The 16,436-nt window shown below is 42.1% G+C and overlaps 1 protein-coding gene across 1 annotated transcript in view; it reads right to left on the reverse strand.

Annotated features, from left to right (window-relative positions):
• The window catches only part of ZNF541 (zinc finger protein 541), a 1,112,036-nt gene that overhangs the window by 1,010,639 nt on the left and 84,961 nt on the right, over nucleotides 1–16,436 (reverse strand). The window contains exon 2 of the mRNA XM_085627847.1: nucleotides 15,287–15,673. Within this exon, the coding sequence (XP_085483973.1) occupies nucleotides 15,287–15,575 (289 nt within the window). The 5' untranslated portion in view covers nucleotides 15,576–15,673. The remainder of the gene's footprint in view (nucleotides 1–15,286; nucleotides 15,674–16,436) is intronic.

Genomic DNA, 16,436 nt, shown 5'->3' on the forward strand with positions numbered 1-16,436 from the left:
AAAATATTCACTCTATCTTTAAATTAGGGTACTTAAAATACAGACAATGTAACAAGAAGGGAATAGTATACAATTCAAAGCCTTCACTGCAAGATCCACAATGCTCTGCCAAAGCCCCACCAGGGGCGGGACTTGTTGAATCAATAAAAATACGTGAAAACATGTGTGCATGACCTGCAGCTTATCTCCGTGACACAGCCAGTGATCAAGGGCGGGACGACGCCCGAAACGCGTTTGGCAAGCACAAGGAATGATGTGTAGCAGGCTTGAGAGGCCACCGGCGGCATTTGTGCGGTAACCTTTCCGTGTTGTGGCACTCCAACAGGGCAACCCTTGCGTTATGTATATATATTATAATTTTTATTATCTACTGGCGGTCGCCAGTAGATAGTTATAGTTAGGACCGAGTTCCCATAGGAAATCTGAAAATTTTATTTTGAATAACTTTGGCGCCGGTTGACTTATCTTCGTGAAATTTTCAAAACTAATGGGGCGCTCCGCTCAGCTCCTACCCTGAAAGTCTCGGGGTGATTAGTCAAGCGGGGGCTGAGAAAAAAGGGGGGTCCCAAAACGCGCTTTCCCCATGCATTTTCCCAAAAGACCTTTAGTCGAAGGTACAGCCCGAACGGCTGAACAGAATTACTTTAAATTTGGCAAAGAGGTAGTCCTCAGGTCAGGCATGTGCCTTTTGCATATATGGTGTCAATCTGTTCAGTAGTTCCTGAGAAAATTGCAGTTAAAAGTACATAAATATCTATATGCGCGCGCCGTGCGCACACCAAATGTCCGCGAGCGTAATTCTGATTGGTGGTTAGATGTCAGTCAACATTCCAATCGGTCGAAATCAGGAAGTGTCGGACACCATTTTGTGTGTGACAGTAAAAAAGAAAGGTGGAGAACGTGAAAAGGGTGCAGGGTAGAGAGTTTCTGACCCCCTAGCCTTTGTGAGGGGGTCCCTGAAGGACCCCGAAGGGTGAAAAAAACATTTTATTTTTTTTCAAAAAAATCGCGGCGTGCGCGCACGGTGCGCGCACCCCCAGCCGCCATTTTGAGTTTTAGAGGCAGAAGAGAGCAAAAAACACAAGTGGAGAACGTGAAAAGGGGGCAGGGTAGAGAGTCCCTGACCCCCTAGGCCTTCTCAGGGGGGACCATGAAAGACCCCTAAGGTCCCAAAAAAAAAAAAAAGAAAAGTTTTATAAATATTGCGCGGTGCGCGCACGGTGCGTGCACGGCGGCAAGAAATTCATTAAAAAAATTACAACACAGTATATTAGGAATATAGCTCTTCTTGGAGAAGTGAAGTGAGTTCTGAAAATAACTGGTTTTTTTGTTTTGTATTTTTTTTTTTTATAGTTTAACAATTTTGTATTTTTTTTAGAGCACCCAAAAAAAAAATAAACTGGTAATGAAAAACTGATCAACAGGAACAAAAACAATAAATGAAAAAAATTATGGGCTGGAGCATGTGTGCTGCTGTATTTTGTTTTCGATCAAGTTAATACTGCTCTCACCGTAGCAAAGAACAGCATTGCACACATTACAATGTATGTGCACCTTCTGGAAAAGTGGGCGGATGTCCAGTGACCTGGTACACGGAGAATCTGCGGCCGCAGATGATGTGCTCGGCTGAGCAGGTGGAGGGTTGTCTCTTAGGGCTCTAGTTGACTCTCGAGCATAAGGTACAGGATGCACTGTCTTGAAGTGTCTCAACATTGAATAAATACTAAGAGTATTTCTTGTTGGGATCTCCTCTGGATAACACAGTTCCACAAATAGTGCATGTCACCTTCGGGGCATTGACCTTCTTTTGGCCCTCTGGAAAGGTGAAGAATTTCCAGATGAAAGAGTCTTTTTGTTTGGTGTGCCTTGGTGGTACCACAAAGGTCTCCTCCTCACTCTCTGAAGTAGACTGCTGTTCTGCCATTTTCAAGTAGAATAGCTGTTCAGCTCCTTGGAAATAAGAAGAAATAGTGAGGGGAGTGGGTGTGGTGTTTGAAGATTCTGGAACAGAAACTACTATGAACCAATGAAAAGTGTTGTTTCGTAATCACATGACTTGCCGTGCGCGCACGGTGCTCACACGCATGCGCGCACGGTGCACGCACGCATCAGAAATTAATTACTTTTTTTAAATTTGTTTTTATTTTATGAAGTAACAGCAATACAACACAGCAATCATACAGGCAGTTGTTCATAAGGCTGAGCAGTACATCAGCCACCAACAGAGACAAATTTGCAGGCAACAGTTTCGCCACAATACCCATCTTCGATACCCACCACTTCGCACCTATACCTCTAGGCCCTCCTGCGTCAGTCTGAGTCCGAGGCATCGTCTTCTGAATCTGAGGGCGGGTCACAGATGCCCCCTCTGTAGGCATTCCACGCCCCCCATACTTTACTCCATTTGCGCGAGCAGCCCCGTCTAACAAAGGCTGATCGCTCGGCAAACATGGCCTCATCCATGTCCGCCCCCCATGCTGTGAGCCTCGGCAATTCTCCCGTCCCCCATTTTTGAGCTATGTTGCGCTTGGCTATCATCATCCCCAGCGTGGCCCAGCTCTGTGCCGGGCGCGAGAGGTCGTCAGGTTCCCATATGTTCAACAGGCAGCGTCTAGGTTCTGGTACCAGCGAGACTCCCCCTGACTGTGACAGCGTGTGCATCACCTGCTTCCAGTAGTCTTGGGAGTACGGGGCAGTCCCATATGGTGTGGAAGAAGCTACCCACCTCCCCGCAACCGCGCAAACAGAACGGATGCGGCGCACTACCTATACTATGAAGAGTATGCCGGGTGTAGTAGGAGCGGTGCAGGATACGGAGCTGTACTAACCGGAGCCTCGATGATATACCTGCCTCACGTGGTGAAGCCAACGCCTCCCGCCACTCGGGGTCGTCGAATTCCCCCACATCACGGGACCACTTCGCACGGAGAGGGCCCATAGGGTCTGGCAGGTTATTAACCAGCTTACGATATGTAAACGATGTGGCCCTTTTTGGCATATAGTCCGTTAATAACCGGTCCTCCAAGGGCGACGCCTCCGGTATCGTCTCACCCGGCGATAATCTCGCCAGCAAGGCGTGCTTGATTTGCGTGTAGCGGAACCACTCGGAGGGCGCCAGCTCATATTGCTGCTGGAGACGCTCAAATGTAATGATGTCACCCCTGTGCCACATGTCGCCTATCGTAGAGATCCCGATATTGTCCCAGTTATCAAAGCCCCTACTGTTTCGGAGCTTCCCCAGCTGTTTTGTGTCCCACAGAGGTGTGAGCTTGGTCAAGACCCCGCGCCACCCCAACTTGGCCTGCGCCGCATGCCAAATGGCAACCGTCTGTCTAAGGGGGCCGATGAGCGTGTGAGCCCGCTTACCATCGTACAGGGGCGTCAACACCCCTCGCTCTCCCAGTTGGTCTCTATCCGCTTTGAGCGCTGGGTCTGTACGCGGGGCATGGAGCCAATGATTGATCACTTTCAGCTGCGCTGCCCAGTAATAGAGTTGAATATCTGGAAGCGCTATCCCTCCGTCGTACCATCCACGAGTTAATTTGGACTGCGCTATACGCGGTGGTCTGCTGCCCCACATGAGGGTAGAGACCTGCGCCGCTATTGCGCGGAAGTATTCCGGTGGTATGCGATATGGTGTATTTTCCAGTATATAAACGAATCGGGGTAGGGCCATCATTTTAAATAGGGCAGCTTTCCCCAACAACGTAAGCGGCAGCGTCCCCCAGTGCCGTGCATCGCACTTTAGCCGGTCCAGTGGGGGTTGCAGATTTAGTTTTTGAAAGTCCGCAGGGTTTGTAGTAACGTGGATGCCCAGATACTTGAACGATCCCGTCGCCGTCAGTAATGGACAGTCTGCGGGGAGCCGCGGAGAGGGGCCGCGCAGCACATACATCACCGATTTTGACCAGTTGATAGTATAGCCGGATGCTCTCCCGAAGATCCTGCGATGTTGAGTATAGTGAGGATTGAGCGCCTCGGGGAAGACAGATAGAGCAGTACATCGTCCGCGTAGAGGGAGATGCGGTCTTCCCAGTCATTCGTCCACTTAAGTCCCCGTATGCATGGCTCCCAGCGGATCCACGCCGCCAAGGGCTCCAGCGCCAGGGCGAAGAGCAGGGGTGACAAGGGGCATCCCTGGCGAGTGCCACGCGTCAGGGAAAAATCCTCTGACATGTGCCCGTTAGCGGTCACATGGGCCATGGGTTTAGTATAGAGAAGCCGGACCCAAGCACAAAATTTGGGCCCAAAGCCCAAGTGCGATAAAACCGCAAAGAGGAACGGCCACTCAACCATGTCAAAGGCCATGCGTGCATCCAACGAGAGCAGCACCGCTGGTTCCCTCAATCGCTCCACTCGGGCCAGAACTCCGTGCAAGCGCCGCAAATTATGGGGCGTGCTCCTACCGGGCATAAAACCAGATTGGTCAGGGTGTATAATGTTCGGCAAATGCGGTGTCAGTCTGGAAGCTAGGAGTTTCGCGAGGACCTTCGCCTCCGCGTTCAACAGCGATATGGGACGATAGGAGTTACACTCCGAGGCAGGTTTGCCGGGTTTCAGTATAGCCATTATGGTGGCTGTTCGCTGGTCCTGCGGGAGTATGCCCACGTGGAGACTATCTGTAAACATGTTAAGCAAACGAGGGGCAACCGTCCCGGCTGTTCGCTTATAGAGCTCGACCGGTATGCCATTTGGTCCCACCGCCTTACCCGATTGCAGCGCGACGATGGCCGTTTGTACCTCCTCTGGCGTGATGTCAGCCTCCAAGACTTTCACCGCCTCGGGGGATAGCCGGGGCATCGCCAAATCTCGCACATACGTCCCCGCTTCCTCCTCCGTCATTGAAGAGGTGGAGGAGTAGACCTGCTGGAAGTGACTCGCAAGGCCTCCCACTATCGCGTTCGGGTCCGTCAGCATCCGGCCGTCCCCCGATCTGAGTTGCGCTATCCACCTGGTTCCACCCTCCCGCCTGTCCAGCCACGCCAGGAGCCTCCCCGTCTTATCCCCCAAATCATATATCTTGTGCCGCGTGGCTAACAGCTGTTGCTTCGTGTGCTCCGTGAGGTGCGTCCTATATTTGGCCTGTGCGGTTTGCAAGACCGAGGCCGACTCCGGTGAGGGGTCTCGAGCCTGGTCCTCCTCCGCCGAATGCAGCTCCAGCTCGAGCGTCTGCAGCTCTGCCAGCGTCCCTCGCTTATGCGCTGCTATTATTCGGAGCGCTTGATCCCGGAGGACCGTTTTATATGCCTCCCACAAGATCGTCGGAGATGCAACAGAAGGGGGGAAATTAATTACTTTTAACCCGATTTCTAAAACATGAAAAGGAGGCAGGGAAGACACTCCCTGACCCCCTAGACCTTCTCAGGGGGTCCCTAAAGGACTTCGTAAATCAAAAAAACAACATTTCGTTTAATAAAATAAAAATGCCGGTGCGCGCACTGTGGAAAAAAAAAACATTTTAAACTGTTTATAAGTTTATAGAAGATATTAACTATGCTGTTCAACTTTATCCAAATTCAAAAAAAAAAGAGCTTAGCCATTCCATATTACAGAATACAGTCAATCTATAACTATATACACATAGGTAGTTTATTGTAAAATAAATATATAAAAAATATAATACATACATAAATTAGCATTTAAAAAACCTTGCAAATTCACCAAAAAAACCATAGGTTTCACACACGTTATAGTTAGGAATTAGCATTTACAAAACCTTGCAAATTCACTGAAAAAACCATAGGTCTCACACATGTTATAGTTAGGAATTAGCATTTAAAAAACCTTGCAAATTCACTGAAAAAAACATAGGTTTCACACATGTTATAGTTAGGTGGATATTTCACTCGTACAAAACCATTGAAATTCCCCCGTTATAGTTAGTTCAGCTAACTATAACTCGCGCGACCGCAATCCACTGCTGATGACGTCACATATTACATCACTCATGACATGGTCAGTGACATCACTCATGACATCACTGATGACATCATCCAGTGAATATGTGTCTTTCTGAAAAATAAATATTTTTTATATATGTATATCTAAAGGTTAATGGAAGAATAAATGGGTAAATAAGTGTCTAAATGGATGATTTTTTTGGAAAAATTAATTGTATAACTGACTTATTAACAGAATCTTAGTGAATACAAGTATTAGTGAGTAATGTTTAAATATTTAAATATCTGTATCAGTGTCTCACTTTGTGTATAAGTGGCTGCATGGGTTGGTGAGTAGCTACATGAGTGTGTATATGGGTTATTAGTTCGTTTTTAGAGTATCAGTATGAGTGTCTGTATGGTTCAGTGGGGGATGTTACTTCGCGTATAGATGCATGAATGAGCGACTCACTGTTTGTATGTGTTTTGAAGACAGTATGTGAGCAGGACAGTATGGGTGGATGAGTGTGTGTATGGGTGAGTAAGAGAGTGAATGACTGTCTCAATAGTGTCTTTATGAGTAAGTCCATATGTTTTAAACTAGTATATGTGAGTATTGATGTATATAAGGGAGGATATATGAGAGTGAGAGATTGGAAGAGTTCCTGTATAAATAAGTATGTGTTTCTATAAGTGATTGTTTAAGAGAGTAAATATGTGTACGTTTCTGTAGAAGTAAGTATAGTGGTGTGTGTATAGCTGTATATGCAAGTAAATGGATGTTTATTTGCATGTGTGAGTAACTATGTATGAGTGTAGGTGTGTAACAGGATGTATAGGTGTATGAGTACATATGATGACCGAGTACATGTATGAGTGACTATATAGAAGTGTTGAATGAGTGGATGCGTATGTAGATTTTGGAATTACTGAATAGGTTGTTCTAACTGGTATTGGTATCTCTATAGTTTTCAAAACTTTAGTTTGTATTTTTCAATGTGTGTATTAGGATAAGAGGAGGTCTGCCACTCTTACACAAGGATGATGTCATCAGTGATGTCATCAGTGATGTCACTGACCATGTCATGAGTGATGTAATATGTGACGTCATCAGCAGTGGATTGCGGTCGCGCGAGTTATAGTTAGCTGAACTAACTATAACGGTGGAATTTCAATGGTTTTGTACGAGTGAAATGTCCAGCTAACTATAACATGTGTGAAACCTATGGTTTTTTCAGTGAATTTGCAAGGTTTTATAAATGCTAATTCCTAACTATAACATGTGTGAAACCTATAGTTTTTTCAGTGAATTTGCAAGGTTTTTTAAATGCTAATTCCTAACTATAACGTGTGTGAAACCTATGGTTTTTTCAGTGAATTTGCAAGGTTTTTTAAATGCTAATTCCTAACTATAACGTGTGTGAAACCTATGGTTTTTTAGTGATATATCTCTATCCGGTGTTTCTTTACCAATAAGAAATGGCCGCCACTATTACGAAGAGAGAAAATATAGTCCTCTTTCGCGCTCCAAACGAGATTTAAAACCTTGATAGGCGCAATGACATCGCTTTTGTAATTCGAACGCCTTTGAGCCCATACACGCAAAGAAGTACCACAGGTAAAGGTCTTTTGTAACAATATTCAGAGACGTTATAATATATTTGTCTATACATCGCGCGTATTGTTTATTTCAACACTCTACGCTTGATGTTTGATGTAATAGACGTAGGGGTACATCAATATATTCAACATTATCTCGAGCACTGTACGATATTTAAAATTTCGATAGGCGCAGTTATATTGCTTTTGCGATTTGAATACCTTCGAGCCTACTTATAGAGAAGTACTACAGGCAAAGGTCCTTTTCAATAATTTTAGAGACGCTACAAAGTATTTGTCGATACATCACTCGTGTTGGTTGGTTATTTCAACATTTCGCGCTTGATGTTTGCTGGAATATGCATAGGGGTGCGTCAATGAATCCAGCACTATTTCACGCTCCATACGATATTTAAAATTCTGATAGGCGTAGTTATATTGTTTTTACAATCTGTACACCGTCTAGCCTATACGTACAGAATTACCAGAGGTAAAGGTCTTTTGAAACCATTCTAGAGACCTTACAATCTATTTGCTTATACATCGTGCGTACTGTTTATTTTAACATCTTGCGCTCGATGTTTGTTGCAATACATATGGAATTGCGTCAATGTATCCAGTAAACGTTTGTTTAATTTGAATACATCACGTTTGATGTTTACTTTAATACATCACGTTTGATGTTTATTTCAATAGATTGGTACCACCCAACTGTTTGGTCATTAGAAGCCAACAAATCACGCAGAGGAATTGAACTGTTACAGTTTTTACTGTGGAACACTGTGTCTCTTTATTTAACCAAGGTAAATTGTTCTCCACTGCCGTTATACTACATTCTTAATTGAATTTAGATTTACTAACATCCCTATGATTAAATATATGTTAATTAAAAACTCTTTTAAATGCGCGGTATTTTAAACCTGTTAGATCTAGAAGTGTGACACAATAATTTGTAACAATTACTTCACCATAAACCTACTGCGCCTGATTTGTGTTTCAACAGATTGACGCACTGGTTAATACAAGCCCTTTATAAAATTGTGAAATTGAATCAATCCAGCAATTTAACCTTTGGTATCATTAAAGGTAAATTATTTTTGCTTTTATTTTTTATTACAGTCTGTGCTGAGTAAAGTTACTCGCACTTTTTGCTAAAACACATATTATTCTAAATGGATGTTCCTTACCACTCTATAGAGTTTTAGAATATAATCGATGGTGTTTGAAAAATTAAACTAGGAGGACCGATATGAAACAATACATAATTTTCCTCTCTATTTAAAAAATAAGGGGTCATAGATTTAACAATAATAACAAGGAGATGAAACTGTTATAAATAAAATATATGATAAATTACATTAATTTGTTGTTCAGAATGTTCAACTTAAGATCAGATATAGATTATATTGTGATTGTTTAAATCATTTGTAAATTATTAACATTTCTTTTTGTGCAAAAAAATGTGGGTGATATAATGTAATATATATGTTTTTAATCTATGTAAAAATTTTGTATCGCAATTATTTTTTGTTCTACTTTACAATAGGGGTCATCAATTTAAATACATATCAGTCCTGAAGATGGTCTCATTAATGCAAAAATAGAGACAGAAACGTCGACCTACGCTTTATCTTCTGTAATCTGTTTAATCTTTGTCAAGAAGTAAGTGTTGGCAATTGTTACAGTGAAGGCTTTGAATTGTATACTGTTCCCTTCTTGTTACATTGTCTGTATTTTAAGTACCCTAATTTAAAGATAAAGAATGAATATTTTTCCAATATACACCCGCTTTTGTTCTAGTTTTTTATATAGTTCTTCATACATTTTTGCACAAATGATTTATATTTCATATGTTTTCTGTGATTTTGAAGTAAGGAATAATATAATTGGATACTAAAATTATCTGTTGAAAGAAAAACTAACAAGGCAATCATTTGTTTGGCCTTGAAAATTCTCATATAAATCTAAAAAGTATTTTCTTAAATACATCCACCTAGATATGTCACTCTGCGCTACTGCCGCCAGATAATCCATCTGCCGCGCTGTCCAGCATCGTCCCTGCCCATTCCCCGTTCAGAAACAGAGTCCTCAGTAGTCTAGGGATGCCTTATTTTAATTCCGGCTACATTCTTCTTAAATTGAGGTTTATTATTCTGTAATTTTTCTTCTTTATTAATGATGTAGTCAGATGAGTGTTGTGAATCCTTCTTCGGCTTCACATGGTCTTCCAATCTTCCACTCTCTCCGAATGTGTATCAGATGACTCCTGAAAGGAACAAGAGTAATGTGGATCGGAATCCCAATACCAGTCAGGCTTCCAAATGTTATCACGGTTTCTAAGATTATTTTTTTTTCAGTGGCTTCCTGCTGAGAAGATGCCTGCGAAAGTATCTTGTCTTTATTTTTTTGTTTATTATTCCACTTCTTCTTAGTCGAAGAGTTGGAAGCTTGCTTAGAGTCATCCTTTTCAGAATGAATCTTAAATTGTGGTTTCCCAGGTCGGGATCCCAAATTATCTCTGCCTAAGGTAGCATAGGTTTCTTCGATAATCTTTGGCAATTCTTGTTCCTGTTGTGCAGGAGTGAAATTCCTCAGGCATAGGCGTTAAGCTAACACAGCTGCCTCCCCTTTTATGTTATTTATCATAATGATGGATAGTGCAGAAACATTGCCCATCATTTTCATCCCCAAGTCCAGCGCAGGTGCTGCCCCATACTCATTCATAAGCTGCTTCTATACATCAGGTAAAAACAGCCAGTAAAGGGGTACCAAGCGTTCTGGTATAAACGGCAGTGAAGACTGTACCCAAAGTGGTGCAGTCTTCCACTAGGGGGAGCCATCCCCATCGGCTTGCAAATAGTCAGTGTTTTTCTTGCGGGCCCGTATGGGAAAATGCTGCTTTAAGCTGGCTTGTGTTTTTTGTGCTATCCAGAACGGAATTTGCTTCCGACTGGTGGGAATCTTTCCAATAACAGCATTCAGTATTTATGGGCTGATTCCCATGGTAGCCAATTCTGGTTGAAAAGCCCACACAGTGTTAACTTTGAGTTTTCGTATTATGAACTGTGTGAGATTTATATATATTTTCGCTAAATCTCTGTATAGTGTACGCATTTCTGCTGCAGTTAAATTGTCAGGATGCGGTGTGTATGCGGCAAGACAGGCCATGTCACTCATTCTCTGCTGAGCGAACAGTCTCACGTTTCCTGTAGTGTGGGGGGAGGGCGCCATTAAACCAATTATTATGCTCTTGGTAAGAGAGGAATTTCTAGGTCTTCATATGGAGGGTATTCCTCTGGTGTTTCATTCTCCAAGTAGGTAAGAAACATTTGTGTACGATCAATTGCAGCTGGGAATTTAACCCAGGAATAGAATGCCTCTGTCTTGAATGCTTCGTGTGCCTCAACCACGAAAGTAACTTTTCCACCCGTAGCCGGGAGACCAAAGTTTAATAACTAGAGTAACTGCTTGTCTGTAGTTCTCTGCTATGTTTAATTCCCCTTCCTCATCAGCCATTGTTTTTAAATGTTTGTGTTACCCTATCTCCATAATTTATTTACTAATTTCCTTTTTTCTTCCAATGTGGAAGTTTTTTATTCTTCAAGCTTGAACAAACTACAGCCAATACATAGGCTTTTACCTACTCAGCGGAGGTGGATTTTCCTACCACCATGGACGTCCCTGGTTTGAGATGAGGAGGAGTCTGAGAAGGCACGATTGAACTACTCAGGTTTATCCGTAAAAGAACCCAACCAACGTTGGGCACCATGTCATGTAGTTGGCACTAATTCGTAGGACCTGCATGTTTGTGGACAACAAACTTTGAGTGATGTGCCCAGACTGATTCCAAGCACCACAAAGTATATGTTGGCCTAGAAACTAGCTAGCTCACAGTGCCACCATAAGCCCACTAAAACCGAAACAGGGAGCAAATGGTTTCTAGCAACCACTGAACAGGACAACCCTGACCCCTCCAGGATCGTGGTAACGGATCAGAACCTACCGCTCAGTCATTTGTGCTCTCTTGTTCTCAGAGAAATATACAGAGAATACACAATGGGACGTTTTCAATAATTTACTGAACCAACGTTATTCTTGTATAGAATACATGAGGTGCGATAATCTGTAGACAGAAGCAGATGAAAGCGATTACAAGCACACAGAGTAAATAGCAGATACAGTTCCACCATGGTGCTCAGTGTATATATGCAGGCATATACTACAAAGCGGTAATCAGACGCACTCCTACTGTACAATTCCTACTCTGTATGTCTAGAGTATATGTAGGTGTAGAGCCAAAAATACCCCCAAGGGATGAACCAACCCCATTAACTGGTGTGAAAGAATGTAGGACCCAAGTCTTGGTGACCAACTGGACACCCCTCACGGAGAAGTCAGGTAGTCAGGCAACTGCTTGGCGAAGCCTCAGCATGAAGGACCTTTCGATGTAAGCGGAAGTGTCTCCTCTGCCAACCCCCGGAAATGCTATTTTATTTATAATAAAAAATCATCCTTGCGATGTACACGCAGATATGCGTTGCTATGAATATGCAGATAGCCCTGTTGTCCCATAGATGAAGATAAACTACATTTGTACATCTTGCTTAAAGGCCTTGTACTCTGTGTTCGAGGCATCATGATAATATTGCGCAAAGCTAGATGTATAAGCAAAGCAGTTTCAGCAAAACAAATCCAACATTGTCACGCATGCGAATATGTGCAAAAGGTCATAGCGATTATGTTATTGGGCAGAAAAGAGGACAATTGTAGGTGCTCGGTCATCCAGAGTTATTTAACCAAACAAGTAAGATCACCAAGGTAGATGTGACCTGGACCAAGAAAGTCTGTTCAGTGGAAACCACCAGAGTGAGAAGCAGGGGCCTTGTTGAAAGACAGTTAGCCATTCTGTTATGATTCAACCCACATTGTCAACTGAGCCTTATCTAGGTTTGGTACCATCTAACTTTCAAAGATACCACCTGACCAGGTTCACGTTGAATCTTTTTCACTATCTACTAATAATACCAAAAGGGTGGATTAAAGACTCCAACATTTGCCCATGTCGTTGCGATCATGTCTCTCGACAGGACACCTTGCACTTTTTCATGTTTTGCACAATGTATAGTGAGTGCCATAAGGAACATTTTTATCAACCCTATATTGAAGATGTTCATTTTTAAACAGGTCAGACCAGCACTTTTGTACTTGCAGCTCCTACCAGATGTCAAGACTTGTCACTCTGTCGCCTCTTTCAGTTAGAGTGGGAAGAGCATTAGGAAACCTATGAATTGTATGTTTTTAACTTTCAGCTAATTGTAATTGTTTTATATGAAATTGATGAGGTGGTTTTATAGATAATATTGTTAATTAAAAGAAATAAGTATTTTGATGATGTTCTTTTATGGTTTCGATGTTGAAAAATCGGATAAAGCCGATGATGGAGTCACGACCCTGACCACTCCTGAGATTATTATTAGGCCATCCCATGGTCACACCAGTGAGACCCCCAATTGCCCCACAGTGTTGAATCATCATGAACTACTACCAACACCTAACAAGGATTTTACATCGCCTAAACCACAAGGTCCACAATTACTTTTCAGAACTAAGAACAGCAGTGTGTTATAACACAGCCAGGTGACTAGGTTATGTTAAGGTCCAGCAGTGGATTAACTATCTGCAGCCCAGCTGGAAAGGACCTTATCAGGTACTATTGACAAACACAGCAATCAAATGTGCTGGGCTGCCATTTTGGATCCATGATTCACACACCACAAAGGTATACCCGGCCCCTTTGAAAGAGGAAGGGGCTCTACTGGTGACACAGACCATTGAATCACCCCACTCCATCTCAGGTATTACTCGCAGTGTCACTGGCTACAGAACAATCAGATAAGGGTGGGATCAGAGTGTGAAACCTACTGGTGACCTCTCTGCAAAGATAGTTTGTACGAACCAAGTTCAAAAGTACCACCGGTGGGTTACTGCAACTGTACAAATTATTGTTACCATCATCATCATCCTGGTGCTAATACTATTTAAAGAGAACAAAATGATGTCGGCAGACTTGAAATATCCAATGACATGAAACGGAAGGACAATGACTAGATACATCATCAAAAGGAGTATTACGCCAATAACTATGCAACTATTCTGCAAGATTACAAGGATGCTTGGAACATTTCTAACTGTTAGATCTACATGCACTACATACCCAGCATCAAAGAGGGAGTACCCTATGCTCATGCCCTGCTTTCTTTAGCATGATCTAGCTAGTTTGTGATGTCCAAGTAAAACCACAAAATGTCTAAAGTTTTTCAGTGGTAATAAAGAAAAAAATGTTGTTAGAGTTCAATTATGATGTTTGTTATATTGAAGTACTGCTAGATAGTGAACAAGATCTCTGGAACTCTTCTGGATGTAAAACAGTCACATTTTAAAGGAAAGACCAAGGAAAAGAGAGAGTCTGGACCCATATTTAAGGATAGTGGGAAGGCACAACGGTACTAAGTATTTTGAAGAAAGGGGACATGCAGGTGGGAAATAGTAGGTGTTGGTCTGTCAGCACCTTCCATTTCTTACAGGGTCAAGACCAATTGTGAATGTGTATAAAGGACTATATTTTATATGTGGGCAAAATGCATGCCTCTTCTTACTCCAGGAATTTGCTATTTGGCTTTAGAAAACCATCAAATATATGAAATTATTAGACCAGTGCACACTTATTATTTCCGTCCAAAATGAGAGGCTCTTGGTCTGAAAGTAGCATTCGATATTTGTCGGCCTAATGCATACAACGAGCATTACCATAAATACTTTGCAAATTGGCCACCTTAATAGAATGTTTGGTCACACTATTTTGGCACTTTTTAATGTAACTGATGAAATGATTTCCATACAAAGTATGACTATTCAGAACAGTATTGCATTGGACTAATTAGCTAAGGGACAGGTATCCAAAATAGAACACTGCACTTTGATCCCTGATAACAGCCTGAATAGCCATCACCTAATTGGTGATATAGCGCACGTTGCATACTAGGCTGCATTCAGATGAGACAACATCTGGGGTAGGATCCAAAGACAATCTGTAGTACTCCGGAATGCTTTTTTTTTATATATATATATTGGTGGCAGCTGCACACTCAAGCCAGACTGAAAAAGAGGAGTAATTTCTTTGCTTGGCCCAGAAATGCTTGCTAAATCTCCTCTTCTGGACCCTTTTCAGTGATAAGACAAATGTGAAGGCGACATGTTAGGTTTGAAATTTCAAAGCTTGCTAAAAATATTTACAAATTTACACAGAAAGCTCTGCGGTCAGAAAAAAGGTTTAACTTTGGCGAAACAAATTCATCAAGCTCTGAAAATATACAATTTTAGTGGACAAGTTGGAGAAATGTCCAAATAAATAGCGGTCTAAAATGCTCTGTTGAATGTGTCAAGCTCTGTAACATGATCATTGTGAACTAATGCAGAGCTGTAATAATGTTTAAGGACACAATATGTGCACTAATTCAATTCATCCAAATGATCAGAAAAATGTATGGGGAGCAGAATGAAAGCGGACCCAAAGGGAACTCCATGACACTTAACTGTTAAAACAATTAATTACCTTTTGGTTCAATAATTTACATAGTGATTAGAAGAAATCGCTCACAACAGAAAAAGATAAAGAGGTAATTAGGTAGGCGATTAAGATGTGATTATTGTTCGTATTTTATTATTAACACAAAATTAGTCCCTGAAGAAATTCTCTTTTGGAAGTAGCTACAGATTATACTTTTTTTCAGATCCTGTAAAAGACTCACCTTGCAAGGAAGGTAGCAAGTTTCTGTCTGAAGAAGCTTCTGGTGTCCTGGCACCTCCTTCTTTACTGATTCCACTTTGAGACAGTCTGCCGAAATTCTCCTCAATATCATCACTAGTCATCTCACCAATCTGAAGCCCCGAGTCCAGATTTGGGCCAAGAAGCTCTCTGCCTGAACCATTACAAGACCCGGAGCACAAATCACAGCTGCTAAAATGGCTCTGGGTGTCTTGCAAGGTGGAAAGATGCATCTCTTTCGGAACAGTCTTGAAGTCACTGAGGCTGAACATGTTTCTTATCCAAATAAGTTGTCACACTTGACATCAGAATATATCCAATGCTTTTTCAGATCGGTAAAGAGGTGTTATCCCATGCCCATGATGCAAATCTAAACAAGAGGGAAAACAGTTAATTTACAACTTCATCAATAAAAATTAATATAGTAAGATTCTAAAATTATATGCCTAAAATGATTTGAATGTACAAACAACTGCCATTCTATTCAAAGCATAATAGCTACATTTATTTTGAAAAATGTATTACAGCACCAAAGCTCCCCCAAGACAATCACAACGCTGCAATGCAGCGTTGCGATTGGTCTAAGCACTGTGGTTCGGCACTCAGATGGGGAATGGGAGCCTGGGCATGTTCTCCACCCAGGCTGTAATGCAGTAATGATTCTCACACCACAGTGAACATAGGAAGCACCAATTTTTATGAAATGCCCAATCTATTACTAGGTTTTCTTCCCTCAATTAAGTGTCTCCAACATGGGAAGGCAACTTTGATTACTGTTAATTCTGTGTTGCATAGGGTAGAGGGTTGACGAGGAGTCTTAGCTTACAAAAACTAAAAGCAACTGCAGAGGACATAGATTTCTGACATTAATGACATTCAACTCTATGCATGGTCTAAGCTCTCCACTAGATTTTGCATAAAAATATGGATGCCCGAATGGAAACTTGGCCTGTCTTATAAAACCTTAAGTTAGGCTGTCTACGGTTTCAGTTCCATCTCTTCCCACTAAGCCAGTGTGCATATTCTTCAATGAGGTAATTTTGCTCCTGGTATCAAATCAAATCACACATGGCCTTCGATGGAGAAGTTGATTTGCTCGCTCTTAACAGATTAGGTCATTGAATTCATGATAC

Source organism: Triturus cristatus, chromosome 9, assembly GCF_964204655.1.
Source record: "Triturus cristatus chromosome 9, aTriCri1.1, whole genome shotgun sequence".
In the NCBI taxonomy this organism is placed as follows: domain Eukaryota; kingdom Metazoa; phylum Chordata; class Amphibia; order Caudata; family Salamandridae; genus Triturus; species Triturus cristatus.